The 15214-nt window shown below is 47.4% G+C and overlaps 2 protein-coding genes across 5 annotated transcripts; one reads left to right on the forward strand and one right to left on the reverse strand.

The window, feature by feature from the left end:
* Positions 1-3067: 3067 nt before the first annotated feature.
* Positions 3068-5138, reverse strand: MTHFS (methenyltetrahydrofolate synthetase). 2 transcript variants are annotated; one of them, XM_075575455.1, is made up of 3 exons: positions 4784-5138; positions 3583-3844; positions 3068-3424 (listed from the first exon to the last, which is right to left on the reverse strand). In XM_075575455.1, exons 1-3 carry the CDS (start codon positions 4973-4975, stop codon positions 3183-3185), a joined length of 696 nt encoding a protein of 231 aa, XP_075431570.1. In that variant the 5' UTR covers positions 4976-5138; the 3' UTR covers positions 3068-3182. The 2 variants fall into 2 exon arrangements, with proteins under 2 accessions (XP_075431570.1, XP_075431571.1); XM_075575456.1 differs by lacking the exon at positions 4784-5138 and adding an exon at positions 4543-4764.
* Positions 5139-6064: 926 nt separating this feature from the next.
* On the forward strand, positions 6065-14284 carry ZFAND6 (zinc finger AN1-type containing 6). Of its 3 annotated transcripts, XM_075575452.1 has the most exons (8): positions 6068-6338; positions 8213-8338; positions 8501-8671; positions 8907-9012; positions 9120-9202; positions 9780-9929; positions 10042-10158; positions 10579-14284. In XM_075575452.1, exons 3-8 carry the CDS (start codon positions 8512-8514, stop codon positions 10725-10727), a joined length of 765 nt encoding a protein of 254 aa, XP_075431567.1. In that variant the 5' UTR covers positions 6068-6338; positions 8213-8338; positions 8501-8511; the 3' UTR covers positions 10728-14284. The 3 variants fall into 3 exon arrangements, with proteins under 3 accessions (XP_075431568.1, XP_075431567.1, XP_075431569.1); XM_075575453.1 differs by lacking the exon at positions 8213-8338 and having other exon boundaries at positions 6065-6338; XM_075575454.1 differs by lacking the exon at positions 9780-9929 and having other exon boundaries at positions 6125-6338.
* The last annotated feature ends 930 nt before the right edge of the window (positions 14285-15214 follow it).

Genomic DNA, 15214 nt, shown 5'->3' on the forward strand with positions numbered 1-15214 from the left:
TATAGCTGCCATTCATGTACATGGGCTGCAGGAGCAGCTCAGTGAGTAGGCACCAACTCTGTAGATGATGACACCGAGTGTGAATAAGGGGAACCTGGTGCAATTCCCGGTGTCGGCTCCTTCTGACCTTGAGCAAGTTACTTTATCTCCCTGTGCCTCAGGAACCACAAACATAGATTGTAAACTCATCCTGGGCAGGGACTGTGCCTGTAACATTCCTATGTGCTGCGTACCACACACGCTATTGTAATTGTGACGCGCTTTGTGTCCCGTTGGGAGAAGAGTGCTACATGAAATAAAGTCATTATTAAATAGCGCTTTACAGCGGTAACACACATGACATAATAGGAATAAGCGCTTCAACATTAAAGTAGATATTAGGAAAAGGAGTCCCTGTCCGCAGAGCTTGCAATCTAACTGAGGTTACTATAGAGAATTCCGACAGAAGCCATGCACAGCACCATTTTTTGGTTTTTAGATGACATATTGAACAGGTATATAAAAAAAAGGACTTGGCAGATTGTGTTTTAGCTTTCCCTTATTGTCACAGACACAGTAAGTGCAAACAGCCTCATAAGTGCTACACGCGCTAGAGTTATGAGGCCGTTCTCGCTACACTTAAGTTACCAAACCAACAAATGATGCAGTTTATCTGCAGATGTAGAGATCTGGAAAATATACGGCATCGTTTTCAATCTCGTACGGAAATTGCCTCGTTAGCCCTTAATTGCTGCCTCCCACATTAAACTTCTGCTTACCAGAAACACAAAAGGATGTCTGTGTAATGTTAATCATGGAAGTGTCTCTCTTTAAGGTTACATAAGCCGGAAAAAATACACATAAAACGCGCACATCTCAGTTGACACCTTGTACTCAACCCCGAGAAAAAGCAGCCGAAATGGAGGAGCATATTAAAGCTGCAGACCAAGCAAAATCCTAAAGCGTTTTTTTTTTTTTTTTAATAAGTCAGTTCTGTACTATGAGAAAATACTAGTAGCATTTTTTTTATACAATTCTGAATGACATGTTTTATGTATTATAATGTAAAAAGCATTTTTTGTTTCTATAGCAACCATTTACAAAGTCACATCCCCTTCCTCTTCTGAGACAGGCCCTGGCACACCCCTTTTTGAGCCCTACCCTCTCTCTAGCAGTACACCTATTCTATCTATTGACTGCCTTGTCACATGATCTTCCCCACAGAACTTTGCATCTTTGGTCCTCTTCTGCTGCACTCTACAGCCATTTAGTGAACCCACAAGCAGAATCTTCGCCGATCGATCACAGGAGAACGGATCGATCGGCAACTTAGCTAATTACTTATCATTGTGTGGATTGTATTGATGCAGATACTAAAGGGATGTGGGGGGTAATGGCATCTTAGACCGCTGCTTTATATGCCTCACTACTTTGCAGAGGGTGATTATCTTTTTCTGTGCATCGGGAGTTAGACACTTGCTGTTTTGCTGTTGAGCTTATAAACTCCCTAAATAACACATCATTAATTACACAATTGGGGGGGCGGGGTTGGCATTTTCCTAAGTGCCTCTTACCTTCTCCGGAGCGGCATCTCCTCCTGCAGCATCGGCATGATGCTCCATCATAGGAGGTAAGAGGCTTGGGGCTGTCATGATAATATCACGAGATACTATGTATTTTAACCAAACTGGTGCTTCAGGGATAAATGTAGCTATAGTTTGAGTTTAAAAATACAATATATTGGGTTTATGACAGGTCAAGACTTTTCCTGGGTCTGTGCTGGTCTTCACAAAAGACTTAATTGGGAGGTGGGGCGGGAGGGGGCTGTAACAGATGGCCCACTAAAAGTGACACATGGGTTGTTTCGAAGGTCATAAACGCTAACCAGAGACGACTCTGTCAGCCTCAAATAAAACTAAACCTGTGTGAATAATTACTGGTGCATTCCAGAGAGAGGTGACACACAGGGTATGCTTTCGTTGAAGGACTTCATTAAAAAACAGAATATCATGTGACGTCATCTACTGTACATACTAAGAGTTACATGTGTGTAATCGTGGCACAGAGTGGCATGCAATGAGGCCAGGCACATGAGGTCTAGCAGGTAATAAGGAACAGATATCCATTTGTCACTCAAATTTAGGGGCAAGGAGTTCATACTAAGTCTCGTTACGCCCGTCATGAGCACCTGAATCTATTGATGTGACTCGTGTGTCTGAGTATTAGAGAAGGGATGTTATGAGTGCGTTTATATATTGAGGCAAACCGTAAACGTCGTTTAGTAGAAGATTTTTTTAATCTATCGTAAAAAAAGGCAATCTCACAGCTGATTTACGACAGGGGTGGGCTTATGTTGTTTTAATGGGAAAAAATGTGTACATAAGACATAGCAATGTATTATGTAAATCAGATTTCCACAGACGTGTTTTTTGGACCAAACATGTGAAGTCTCATTTGTTTATGTGGTTTAGTATGTAGTGGCTGGGTGGTCAGGTTTCTGTGGGTTAGTATATAGGGGCTGGGTGGTCTTGTCTGTGGGTATGTAGAGGCTGGGTTATTTTGTGTCTGTGGTTTAGTATGTAGGGTGTGGTCAGGGTTGCCAGCTCTCCGGGTTTGACCCGGAGACTCCGGGTTTCGGGGCACTTACCTCCGGCCTACGGGTTTAGCCCGTCAATCTCCAGGTGGCAGCGGCGTCTCCGAGACTCCGGCATTCTTCTGCAATTCCCCCTCCAACTGCAGTCTCATTACCATGGAAACGCGGCGGCAGCCATGTTCACTGCATTGGAGGGGGGATTGCAGCAGGATGCTGGGAGACGCCGCCGCAGCACGCTGCCAAGGGATTTTTTTCCCCTCGGGGTAGACCTTCAGTTGAAGGTGGCAACCCAGATGTTACCTGTATTCGACATCTTATCTTCTTCAAACTCACCCTATTCTGCATTAAAACATTAACTCATTCCTTTCTGGTTCATGATTGCAGAGTCCAAACATTACTCTCTTGTCGGGTTCTTACAGTCCAAAGTCCAGCAACACACATACACAATATATGTCCTACACATGTTACTATAAACATGATAGGAGAAATGCGTGGTGACGTGTGGGAGGATTTATTTTACATTGACAGAGTTATAAATCAAACACCAGTGTCAGACAACTTATTGCAGCTCCTACTTTTCCCCTCTGTCTGTCTGATACATCCTACAGAGTCAGCCGCGCAGTATTTCCAAGTCTCCTGCACAGAGGATCTCATCTATTTCAATGTCATTTTGAGCTACAGGGACGGATTCACACATCTGCTCCTGAAATGCCAACGCCATAGTGTACGGTTTCTCAGCAAGCTGCTGGCTGCAGCGCTCCAGAAAAGTATCGTAATAACCTTTCCCCCTTCCCAAACGGCGACCTTCCTTGTCGAATCCCAGTCCAGGTACCAGAATGAGATCCAGTCCCCCTGTAAGGATTGGTGAATGGGGAACAGAATGTTATGTAATGCCTGTGTTCTGATGAGACACGGATACACTGTAATTACTGCTTTGTTGATTTAATACCAGTACAAACATGGACATCCTAAACATGGGTAGATACAGACAATATTCATCATTTTCTCACCAGTGGACAGAGCCTCTTCTCTGCAGTCACCCTCGGCAGGCTGGGAGATGTTCCATGTGGTCACCGGTAGCTGACTGATCTCTTCCACTGAATTGAGTCTCACCATATCCATGTGGTTACTGCGAGGCCGGTAACGTGGAATGAAACATTCTTTGCCTTGTTGAAAAATATCATGTATGATGCCTGCAGTCTGCACCTCATCCGGCATGCTCAGAAAAAGGGCAACGCGTTTCGCCGTCACATATCTGCTGTGAGTGAGCACCTGCAAGAACATTTCATCGGCACGAGAGGAAAACCAAGCTACATGGAGATACCACAGAACCACTCACTACACACACCTTCCGTGGCATCACAGCACAAGTGACAAGCTCAAGGTTCAGTCTCTCGCGTCTCTTGGTTCATGGACTTAAAATATTTTTATAAATACAAAAATATATATTACCAGGAAGTAATATATTGAGTTACCTCCCGGTATATATGGGTTTTACTACGACTACAGATTTGCTCATCCATTTTTATGGACTAGAGCAGGGGTGCACAAAATGGGTGGCTGGGGGGGGGTCAGTGTGGAGGTGGGGGCTTAGAGGCCCTGCGCTCTTCCCAAAAGCATTTAAATTAAATGCCAGGGGACAACGCGAGGCATCTGTAAATTCCATTACCTTGTCTCCGGCGGCTTCTGGCAACGCAGCGTCATTTGGTCACATGACGACACATTGCGTCATTTGATACCGGAGACAAGATAAGGGGGGAGAGGGGGTTGGGGCTAGCCGCAGAGGGAAAAGTTTGCCCGGCCCTGGACTAGAGTATATACGTATCTGATACTCGCAGCCCTCTCAAAAGCAATATGTAGTATTAGTGAAAATAATATATTTGTTTTACTTTATAGGAGTGATACTTCAAAGAGACTTAAGTATATAACTTGGAGTGCTAAAGCCATCCCCGTGCACATAGACCTTGTACCAGAGAGTAAAATTGTGTCAGTAATTATAGGAGCAGCCAGCAGGTAGCCCTCAGAGGTTACAAAAGCACTCCATCAATAACCAAGGGCTCGCCCTCATTTAAGATGGACGCCGCTGCTTCACCCTCACTTAAGATGGACGCCGCTGCTTTGCCCTCACTTAAGATGGACGCCGCAGTGTTTCTACTAACTTCCGCCAGCTAGATTAGATCATTGTGATAGGGGCGCGGGGATCGCACGCACCTTTCGGGTCACGACCTGGGATTGCCGCAGCTTCTCTGAAGAGCCCAGGGCTGAGACCCGCTGCTTCAGCTCCAATCTGAGCGCCTGCTTCACTGCTCGGAGAGACGCCATGTCCGCGCACGCCTGCCACGTGACTCCGCCCACGACTTGTACACACCTCCAAGATACTAAACACTTAACGCACTCGACCATTGGGGGAGTGAGCCAGCCATGTCTGCTCACGTGGTCCCATCCCAAACACCTGCTAGAATTATCAGTGTTTCCCAACTCCAGTCCTCAGGAAACCCCAACAGGTCAGGTCTTACGGATATCACTGCTCCAGCACAGAGGACTCAGTCAAAATGAATGAGCTGCTGATTGACCCACCTGTGCTGGAGCAGGGATATCCTTAAGACCTGACCTGTTGGGGTTTCATGAGGACTGGAGTTGGGAAACACTGTGCTAGATACCCACAGACACAACCCAAATCTCCCAGATACTGCCCCCTAACCTTCCCAGATACTGCCCCCCAGATCTTCCCCTAACCTTCCCAGATACTGCCCCCCAGGCCTTCCCCTAACCTTCCCAGATACTGCCCCACAGGCCTTCCCCTAACTTTCCCAGATACTGCCCCCTAGGCCTTCCCCTAACCTTCCCAGATAGTGCCCCCCTAGGCCTTCCCAGATACTGCCCCCTAGGCCTTCCCCTAACCTTCCCAGATACTGCCCCCTGGCCTTGCCCTAACCTTCCCAGATACTGCCCCCCAGACCTTCCCAGATAATGCCCCCCAGGCCTTCCCCTAACCTTCCCAGATAATGCCCCCCAGGCCTTCCCCTAACCTTCCCAGATAATGCCCCCCAGGCCTTCCCCTAACCTTCCCAGATAATGCCCCCCAGGCCTTCCCCTAACCTTCCCAGGTACTGCCCCCCAGGCGTTCCCCTAACCTTCCCAGATACTGCCCCCCAGGCCTTCCCCTAACCTTCCCATGTACTGCCCCCCCAGGCCTTCCCCTAACCTTCCCAGGTACTGCCCCCAGGCCTTCAGTTCAGTGTAACATGAATATGGGATACATTATAGGAATTGCCATTGCTCTGAGTTCTGATGTCTGCCCTCTGTAGGATTTCACTTGTCTTTCTTGGTCTCGTTATCAGACGTTTCAGCACCATTAGTGACCACTGATAAATAAATACATGAGAGAGACTGGGTGAGAGCCTGTCACGTGACCAGTGCTGCCCTTCCTGAATGCTCAGCTGTAGCTAAACGCCTGGGTGACGTCATGGAGTCATCATTAAACAGCGAAACGTCACAACGCAGCAACCAATCCCCAGCGAGAATCAGGCAGGCGCACCCGGAAGTTGAGGGGGGAAAAACTTCTCAAGAGCGGAAGTCAGGCCAGGAAACCGGAAGCGAAGAAGAGGGAAGTGACTCCCCGGCAGCTTCACTTAGCGGGACCGGGGGGGAGGGAGAGACCCGGAGAGAGAGGGGGGGAGAAGCCGGGTGGTGAGGAGAGGGCAGAGGGGGGAGGAGACCTGCGAGGCCTGGTGAGGGGGAGGTCTCCGCTTCCTGGAGGCCGCAGGTGAGTCATTCTCCCGTCAGTAACCCCCCCCCCCCCATAACCACCTGAATGTCACAGACTGACCCCCCCATAACCACCTGAATGTCACAGACTGACTCCCCCCCCATAACCACCTGAATGTCAGACTGACTCCCCCTCCCATAACCAACTGAATGTCACAGACTGACTCCCCCCCCATAACCACCTGAATGTCACAGACTGACTCCCCCCCATAACCACCTGAATGTCAGACTGACCCCACCCCCCATAACCACCTGAATGTCACAGACTGACTCCCCCCCATAACCACCTGAATGTCAGACTGACCCCCCCATAACCACCTGAATGTCAGACTGACCCCCCCCCATAACCACCTGAATGTCAGACTGACCCCCCCCCCATAACCACCTGAATGTCAGACTGACCCCCCCCCATAACCACCTGAATGTCAGACTGACCCCCCCCCCATAACCACCTGAATGTCACAGACTGACCCCCCCCATAACCACCTGAATGTCACAGACTGACCCCCCCCATAAACACCTGAATGTCACAGACTGACCCCCCCCATAAACACCTGAATGTCACAGACTGACCCCCCCCCCCATAAACACCTGAATGTCACAGACTGACCCCCCCCCCCATAAACACCTGAATGTCACAGACTGACCCCCCCCCCCATAAACACCTGAATGTCACAGACTGACCCCCCCCCCCATAAACACCTGAATGTCACAGACTGACCCCCCCCATAAACACCTGAATGTCACAGACTGACCCCCCCCCCCCATAACCACCTGAATGTCACAGACTGACCCCCCCCCCCCCCCCATAACCACCTGAATGTCACAGACTGACCCCCCCCCCCCATAACCACCTGAATGTCACAGACTGACCCCCCCCCCCCATAACCACCTGAATGTCACAGACTGACCCCCCTCCATAACCACCTGAATGTCACAGACTGACCCAACCCCCCCCCCCCCCCCTGGTTCTGTGTTGGGACTTATTTTCTTCAGCTCCTCATGAGCCCATAATTTAGTTAAAAATAAAAGAAATATGAACTATTCAGAGATTCATTGTAAAAAAATAAAATGTTTGTACTTAAGATTTTAGGCTTTAGTTTGTGAACCACAAAAAAGAAAAAAAAAAGCCCCAATCTGACACATTTTCTAGTTAAATGCCATCTGTTTTTCTGCTCATAAGTAAGGGTCATTTAGTTACTTTGGCCAAAGCGTTATAAGCCTGTGACCAGGTCACGGTGATCACTTTTCTGCAGGTGCTATTCTACCTGCAAATGTTCTCTTCACCTCTCTGATGGGGGAAGAAATGTCTCAACAGACTGATCATTCACAGCTGTATAATTGGACCCGCTATTAAGTGCTCTGGGTGAGCTTAAAACCAAGAAGGAGGGGTCACAGACCTCCTTGCATTTGTTACCAATTTACCTTTTAAAACCCAAACCCGCGCTTATATACGGTGGGTGCGGGTCTTACATGTGTAGCGCAATTAACATTAACAATCTTAGTGAAAGATGGCGTTGCTGCACAGGGTAAGAACATGCCCATATATATCACCAGTGTGTGTTGCTAAATGGAACTGACAGCCTGAGAGCACATTTTGTAACTGGCCCTCTGTAAAACGCTAATCTACAGTTGAATGGGGGTTTTTTTTGGGGGGGGGTTGATTTATTGCATCCAGGCGATATATTCTTGGAATTTTTGCTTGCTTAGCACCTTCATGTTTGCAGGGACACCCTATCCCTAAATTTAAAAGGCTGTAGTGTCCGTTTGCTCCCATATCCTGGGAAAGGTCTCTGTTGTGGGTGCAGTGTGGCAAGCAGAGTTCCTGGGGTCTGCTGTGGGCAGGGTGATGCCAGCTATATGTATTTACAGGGATGAGCAGCAGATCTGCAGGCGAGATCTGGAGGTGCAGGGACTGACAGGTAGCTCAGAAGAAGGAAGTTAGGAAAGGCAGAAATCTAATGTCAGGAGCCAGCGGTACATCGCATCTGCCCCCAAGTGAGTAGCCAGCATCTGAGCCTGGCCATGGGTAAGATGAGCCCATACCACACACGCAATGCTCTGCAGTTTTACACTACCAGCAGGGAAGGGCATACAAACTGAGTTGCGCCTGGCCCCCGTGCAGCTGTACGTGATTCGCTGTGTGATGTTTGTTTACAGTTGGGTGGTGAATGACTATGGCGCAGGAGACCAACCACAGCCAGGCGCCTCTGCTCTGTTCTACTGGCTGTGGCTTCTATGGCAATCCCCGAACCAACGGACTCTGTTCTGTGTGCTACAAGGAGAACCTGCAGAAGCAGAACAGCAGCAGTGGGAGGAATAGTCCTCCAGGTAAGGGATCTGTGCCTGCGATAATGGAGTGTGAATAGGCGTGGCCACTTCTGAATGTTGAGAATAATGTAACTTGGAGCCTGTATGTGACCGTGTGGGGTGTCTTAATATGGTGACTAATTCAGCGCTGTTTGCACACGTTTCGATTGATGTTTTGATTAGTGCACAGTGCTGTGAGTGTGTGTAGTTTCTTCTCGTTCATTTTCTTCCCCCCCCCCCCCCTCTCTCTTTGTAGTTGTGTCCGTGGGAAATGGGGTGGAGGTATCGCCCACACAGTATGCAATCGGTTCGCTGGCAGCAGATGTAGCCGAGTCTGTCCCCCCACAGACCACACAATCCAGGTAATGTCTCTGTCTGTCTGTCGCATATGTGTGGCGCCTTGGGGCATCTTTATCATGGCTCTCAAATGCTTCTCTCAGCGCTGTCTCTGATTTCTCTCTGTGCTCAGCTCATCACCCCACCCGGAATCTGTCCCCTCTTCACAAGCTGAAAATACAGAGAGCAAAGATGAAGAAGCGAAAGAAATACCAGGTGAGGAGACGTGTGTGGTAACTGCGCCTCACATCGGGCGTGTGCCCGAGCCACCTGGGTCATAAGTGATGGGGATCCAAAAATGTACATCTTCCTAAAATATTTAAAAATGTGTTCTTTTTTTTTAAATTTTTTTTATTTTGTACAAGACCTGGTGTGCCCCCCTTTCCTCCTAGTATAGTATCAGTATAAAAAAAGGGGGGGAGGGGGTTGGGGGGGTTATTTATTTGATTCTGGTGTCAGGACCAAAATGATTATCAAATAAAGAATCTGAGTGTCTGAAACCTGATGCAGAGCTCGTGGTTCAGATCCGGCGTGGTCAGAGGACAGACCCATCCAGGGTAATATCTGAAGTTGGAAATGACCCGCAGGATTCGGGTCTGGGAGAGGAGGAAACAAGTTTTTGGGGAGAAACTTGTAGAAGCAGCGGGGCGAATGGTTTAAGGAGGGGGTGGGGGTGGTGATCCATAGAATCATTAGAGGGACATGGGTAGATGGGGCGCACTTCAGTCGTTGCTGGAGCTGGGGGCTTATACTCGGAACAAGCTGTGGAAGGTGTTGCTGTTGGATGTTTCAGATTGCTCAGACACTGGCAGGTTCTCAGGCAAGGGGTTCAGTTATTCAAGCATAGAAAAGGGGGGAGCACAGCCCAGTGTTTTGGAAGAAGGATCAAGAAGGGGAAAGAGAAAACTTAATGAAACAGATTTGAAGTTAGACAGTGCTATGGGTAAGTGACCCGTCTTACTTCTATGTGGGGAATTTGAAACCTCTCCTGTGACCGGCACAGAACGGGGAGCCACTTATACCATTTCTCACCTCTCTCTGGTGCCTTTACCCAGCTGCAGGATCAGACAGCGCCCACAACTCCTCTGAGGAACAAGAGCTCTCTCCGGACAAAGCCAAACTCAAGAAGAAGAACCGATGCTTCATGTGCCGTAAAAAGATTGGACTCTCTGGTTGGTATCAAGCAGTCCAAAGCAGGGGTGGTCCACTTCAGTCCTCAAGGGCCACCAACAGGTCAGGCTTTCAGTATATCCCTGCTTCAGGACAGGTGGCTCAGTTGAAGGCATATCAAAGACTGAGCCACCTGTGCTGGGACTGATTGAGCCATCTGTGCTGAAGCTGGGATAGCCTGGAAACCTGACCTGGTGGTGGCCGTTGAGGGCTGGAGTTGCCCACCCCTGCTCTAAAGCATCTAATCCTAAAGCCAATATGCTGCTCCCCTGCCCTCGTTTGTTTCACTGCTCTATCCTCCCAGCTTTTCTGTGATCATTGTTCACTAACAGACCGCCCCCTCCCAATTCCTAGCGCCCATGCAAGCTGTTTCCTACACGCTGAAGACCATAATGGTAACTCTTGCGCCTCTCTCCTGCCAGGGTTTGAATGCCGATGCGGGAACGTATTCTGCGGGACACACCGTTACTCGGACATACACAGCTGCTCCTACGACTACAAAGCCGACGCAGCGGAAAAGATCAGGAAAGAAAATCCTGTTGTGGTTGGGGAGAAGGTCCAGAAGATTTGAAGGGGGTCTCGCTCCCTGGGGACATCAGCCTGATGCTGTAGGGGATGGGACAGAATAGGACAACGTCTTTCAGCCTCACCCTGGGTTTTTCACTCTGGCTCCGGGGTACAGCTCTGGTTTAAAAAAAAAAAAAAAAATTTGGTTCTTTTAATTTTCTTTTTTTACTGCAGGTTTCTCTGAATTCCTATGATTGGAAAAAGTGGGAAAACACAAAAACAGAGACTTGAGTAAAATCTTTAACATCTCTACAGGTTTTTCCATCCTTTTGAGACCCTTTTGGATCTCGTAGAGGAACAGAGGATGGCGAAAGTATATTCTGCTGCCTGGAATGGCTTCGTTTTTTATAGTGTGTGTGTGAACTCCTCACTCCTTAATCCAGGGACGGCCAACTTTAGTCCTCAAGGGCCACCAAGGTCAGGTGTTAAGGATATCCCTGCTTCAGCACAGGTGGTTCAGTCTTAGACTGAACCACCTGTGCTGAAGCTGGGATATCCTGAAAACCTGGCCTGTTGGCCCTTGAGTACTGGAGTTGGCCGCCCCTGATTAAACCCATTGTATTTATCCTGAAGTAATTGGATTCTATTATTTTAATATTATTATTTTTTTTGCTTACAAATGATGAGAATCGGGCATGTGGGAGTGACCTCTCCCGGCTCCCTTCTCTCTGAGGGAATTCCTGTGCTGCAGCAGTTTCTGATACTCGGTAAAATGATGGGATTCGCTCATTATAACAGGGGCTGATGTGTGTTACTGTCGCCAGCTCGTATCATCCTAACGTGTGCCTGTGTATGCGCAGCCCCGCTCTCCAGCGCAGGAGTGGCCAACTCCAGTCCTCCAGGGCCACTGACCGGGCAGGTTTCCAGGATATCCCTGCTTCAGCACAGGTGGCTTAATCAATGGCTCAGTCATTATGACTACCACCTGTGCTGAAGCAGGGATATCCTAGAAACCTGTCCTGTTGGTGGCCCTTGAGGACTGGAGTTGGCTGTGTGTGCGTGCGTGTGTGTGTGTGTCTCTCTGCAGGTTGTCTGGCTGTAGACTTGGAGGTGACTCTATTTGCTGTTTATTTTGCAAAGCCTGGGAGCTCGGGGCTATTTATTTGCATTTTCTTTTATTTTTAAGACCTTTTTATTTGCCTCTGCTCTACGAACATTAGAGATTAAAAGCTTCCCTTCTTATTTTTCTTATAGAAATGTATTTAGACATTGCTCAGGTGTGTGTGATTGCTGGCAGTGTGTGGGTCCATAGGGCAGTTTTTATGTTCATCTCCCTCCCTGCAGCTTTTGTTTAAAATGTGAGGGCCTTTGGGTGCAGCACCGTACTGGTACAGGCTGTGTTATTGCTTCGCTTGGCTCTCCTGGGATGCCCTCTGCTCCCTAAGAGCAGTTAAAGGGTTAATGATACATTGCTGGTACCTAAAGTGTCTTAACTCCTTAATTCCTGATGGCACGAGTCTTTCTTTTGTGAAGCTCTTGAGTCACGGCCTGAAGCAGAGACAACTACGGAGGTGCTTAGAAAGATCTGGTGTATTCTTTTTTTTCTGCTGTAACAACCAAAATGTGCAGTAGCGTTTTTAACACGACACAATATGCCGGAGTGGGAATGTACAATATACTTATGGCTCCAAACAATTGCATCTTGGAGCGTGCTCGGTAAGTTATTTTGCATATATTAATCATAGCGACATAACCTGCATATTGGGAATATAGTTAACAAAAACATATTGGCCTGGTTTCAACCGTTATCCTGGTTGCTCGTGTGTATACAGATAATTTTTTTTATTTACTACGACTCAGCCCATGCACGCCAACCCTACGCAACATAATGATGGACTTGATTTTTTTTGATTTTTTTTTTTCCTTCCTTTTTCTCGCCCATTTTCTCTTTCCCCCCCCCCCCCACCCCTCCTCTTCTCTCCCACCAACAAATCTTTCATTTAATACCTTTATGATGTCATCAACTCTTTCCGCCTCTGCAGCATTCTTGCTTTCCTCATGTCAACTGACTTGCTGTTTCTTCGTCTGCTTTCTGTCTAGGTTTTTATAGCGATCTGACTCCATATCTGCCACCAGGCTATGTGCATTATGTCATCGATGCGCATTGGGGTGGACAAGTGAACCAGGAAAGGGGGGTTCAAATGGGTGGGATTGCTGGGTTAAGAATCCCAAGATGTCACGTGTAAACAACTACAGCCGAGATGTTTTGCTGTGAACGAGGGCGTATATGTACACATACTTGCCTCCCGACCTATCTGTGCTTCCCCCCCCCCCCCCCCCCCCCCACACGCTCAACTGTATAACGAACACGTGCAACCCTCTTTCGGGTGGGTTTTTTTTTTTCCCTCAATCTCGCCCTGTTCCCATCATGAATTGCGAATTATTTTTCAGTTAGGCGCTGGCAGCAACGTTTTAGCGCTACTTTTGTAGCTGCCATTCTATCTTTAACACCCACTTACTGTATCTCTATCTTCCCACATCTGTAGCCCAACGTTTGCCTTACTCCTGTCCCCACTCCGAGCCTGCTCCCATTATCCTTCCTCGGCTGGCTTCCCATCTACAAACCTTTTTTTTTATTTTTATTTTTTAAATTACAGCCACTACTTGGGTATAGTGCACTGTCTCCATTAGTGATCAATTGTTGGTTTTATAAAACATTTCTATTTAATAAGTCACTGAATAAATGGTAAGTTTCAGAGAGAATCTTTGTATTGTACTGGATCTGGGTGTTCTCCTTTTGAATCCGACATCGAGCATTATTCCCATTTTCTGGAAGGTATGTGCAGATTCCGTGTAGGTTATCACTTGTGAGCACTTTCACAGGTCTGCCACTCTGCTTCTCGCCATTATCTTTTGGCATACAGCGCTTCCACTACAGCCAGGGATGCTGGGAAATTACATGCAAATGAGCACACAGTGTCGCCTTTTTGCTTGCTCATTTTTAACATGGAACCCGTATAAGTTGATGCTTGTAATATTGCACAGCCTGGTTACAAAAGTGCAAAGCCAGTAACCTATTCACAGACAGGTTTTTTTTTTTGTTTGTTTTTTACCTTCTGGGTCTTTTCAGTGTGAGGCTGGTTATACCAGCTTAGCAAATTGATGCTGGGGTAGGTTATGAAATATTTTAATTGATTTTGTTAGTGGCTATCGGAGAATTTAAAAAAAAATATATAAACGGTAGCTTCAGCACACATGGACCTGTGCGATTTGGGAAACTTCTACATACAGACACTTGGGAATAATCCTTGGTTCATTAAATGGGACAGTTCAATTTAGCTGGTCAAAAAAAAAAAATAACTTGGTGTAATTAGCGTCTTCAGAAAGATTCAATCACCTTTACAGTAACGGTCTTTATTTCTATCTTGGAGCAACAGGATATCATTTGTTTTTCATTGGGAACACTGCAACCAAAGTCTGTGAGTGATTGCACCATAATTACCGGGCAAAGAGAAGAACAATGCTATGCTAACAATATTAATGACGTTATCTTTTAGTAATTAAGAAAATTTGCAAAACCGGTTGTTTTAACTTGGAAATTGTAAAAATGATTTTAAAATACTTGTACTTGTCTATTTTATTTTTAAAATGTGTCAAGCGGCTATATTTAACTTGTTACTTTTTTAAAATTCATTTTGGTCCTAGATTGGACTGCCCCAATCTAAAAGGTATCACAACAGATGACAAACTTGTGCAACCCCCCCCCCCCCCCCCTGCAGTAGTGTAACTCCAATTACTCAAGTGCCACCAACAAGTCAGGTTTTAAGGCTTTCCCTGCTTCAGCACAGTTGCCTACGTCAAAGACCAAGCCACTGATTGAGCTACCTGTGCTGAAGCAGGGATATCTTGTTTACCTGGATTGCGGGTGGCCCTTGAGGACTGGAGTTGGTCATCCCTGCATTAAACAATAGCGCAAAAGGGCTGAACAGATTTGGCAGTATGGGGGTGCCTGCTCCTCTGTGCTGGACACGAAGACCTGATTATCCCTTCAGCTCTCAAAGCTGATTGGCAGATGTTCAGACATTATTCTACCAGTAATGCCTGAAAATCTTGGCAACTCAATAAATTTGTCTTTCTGAGCTGAAGGGGAGGGGTCTGTTCCAGAGGCGGGCCCAGCAACTACTTTAAGTAATACAGGAGAAGGCCGGGGTGATCCTGGGCAGTGGAGTGGGGGTAGGTAGGTAAGGAAGGATGTGTGCCTGCCTCGGGCCAGGGTCAGAGGGTAATCCGTCCTTAGATTGGATACTGGTTGAGGGTGGGAGAGTGGTTGTGTCTCTTCAAATGTATTAAACATGTAACCTATAGTTATCCCCTCTGGATATGGCATTACCAGGCCATGAATGCACAGGTGGGTTGAACGCCTTCACACTGGGCATTAACGGCCAGCTAATGCCCTGTCCTTTGGGGATTATTACTTAACCATAATCTCGTGTTGCATGCCCACACTCTTGGTGTATATACGTGTTTTGTTTAACCCTGAGGTAGTAAGGG

Source organism: Ascaphus truei, chromosome 18, assembly GCF_040206685.1.
Source record: "Ascaphus truei isolate aAscTru1 chromosome 18, aAscTru1.hap1, whole genome shotgun sequence".
Lineage (NCBI taxonomy): Eukaryota > Metazoa > Chordata > Amphibia > Anura > Ascaphidae > Ascaphus > Ascaphus truei.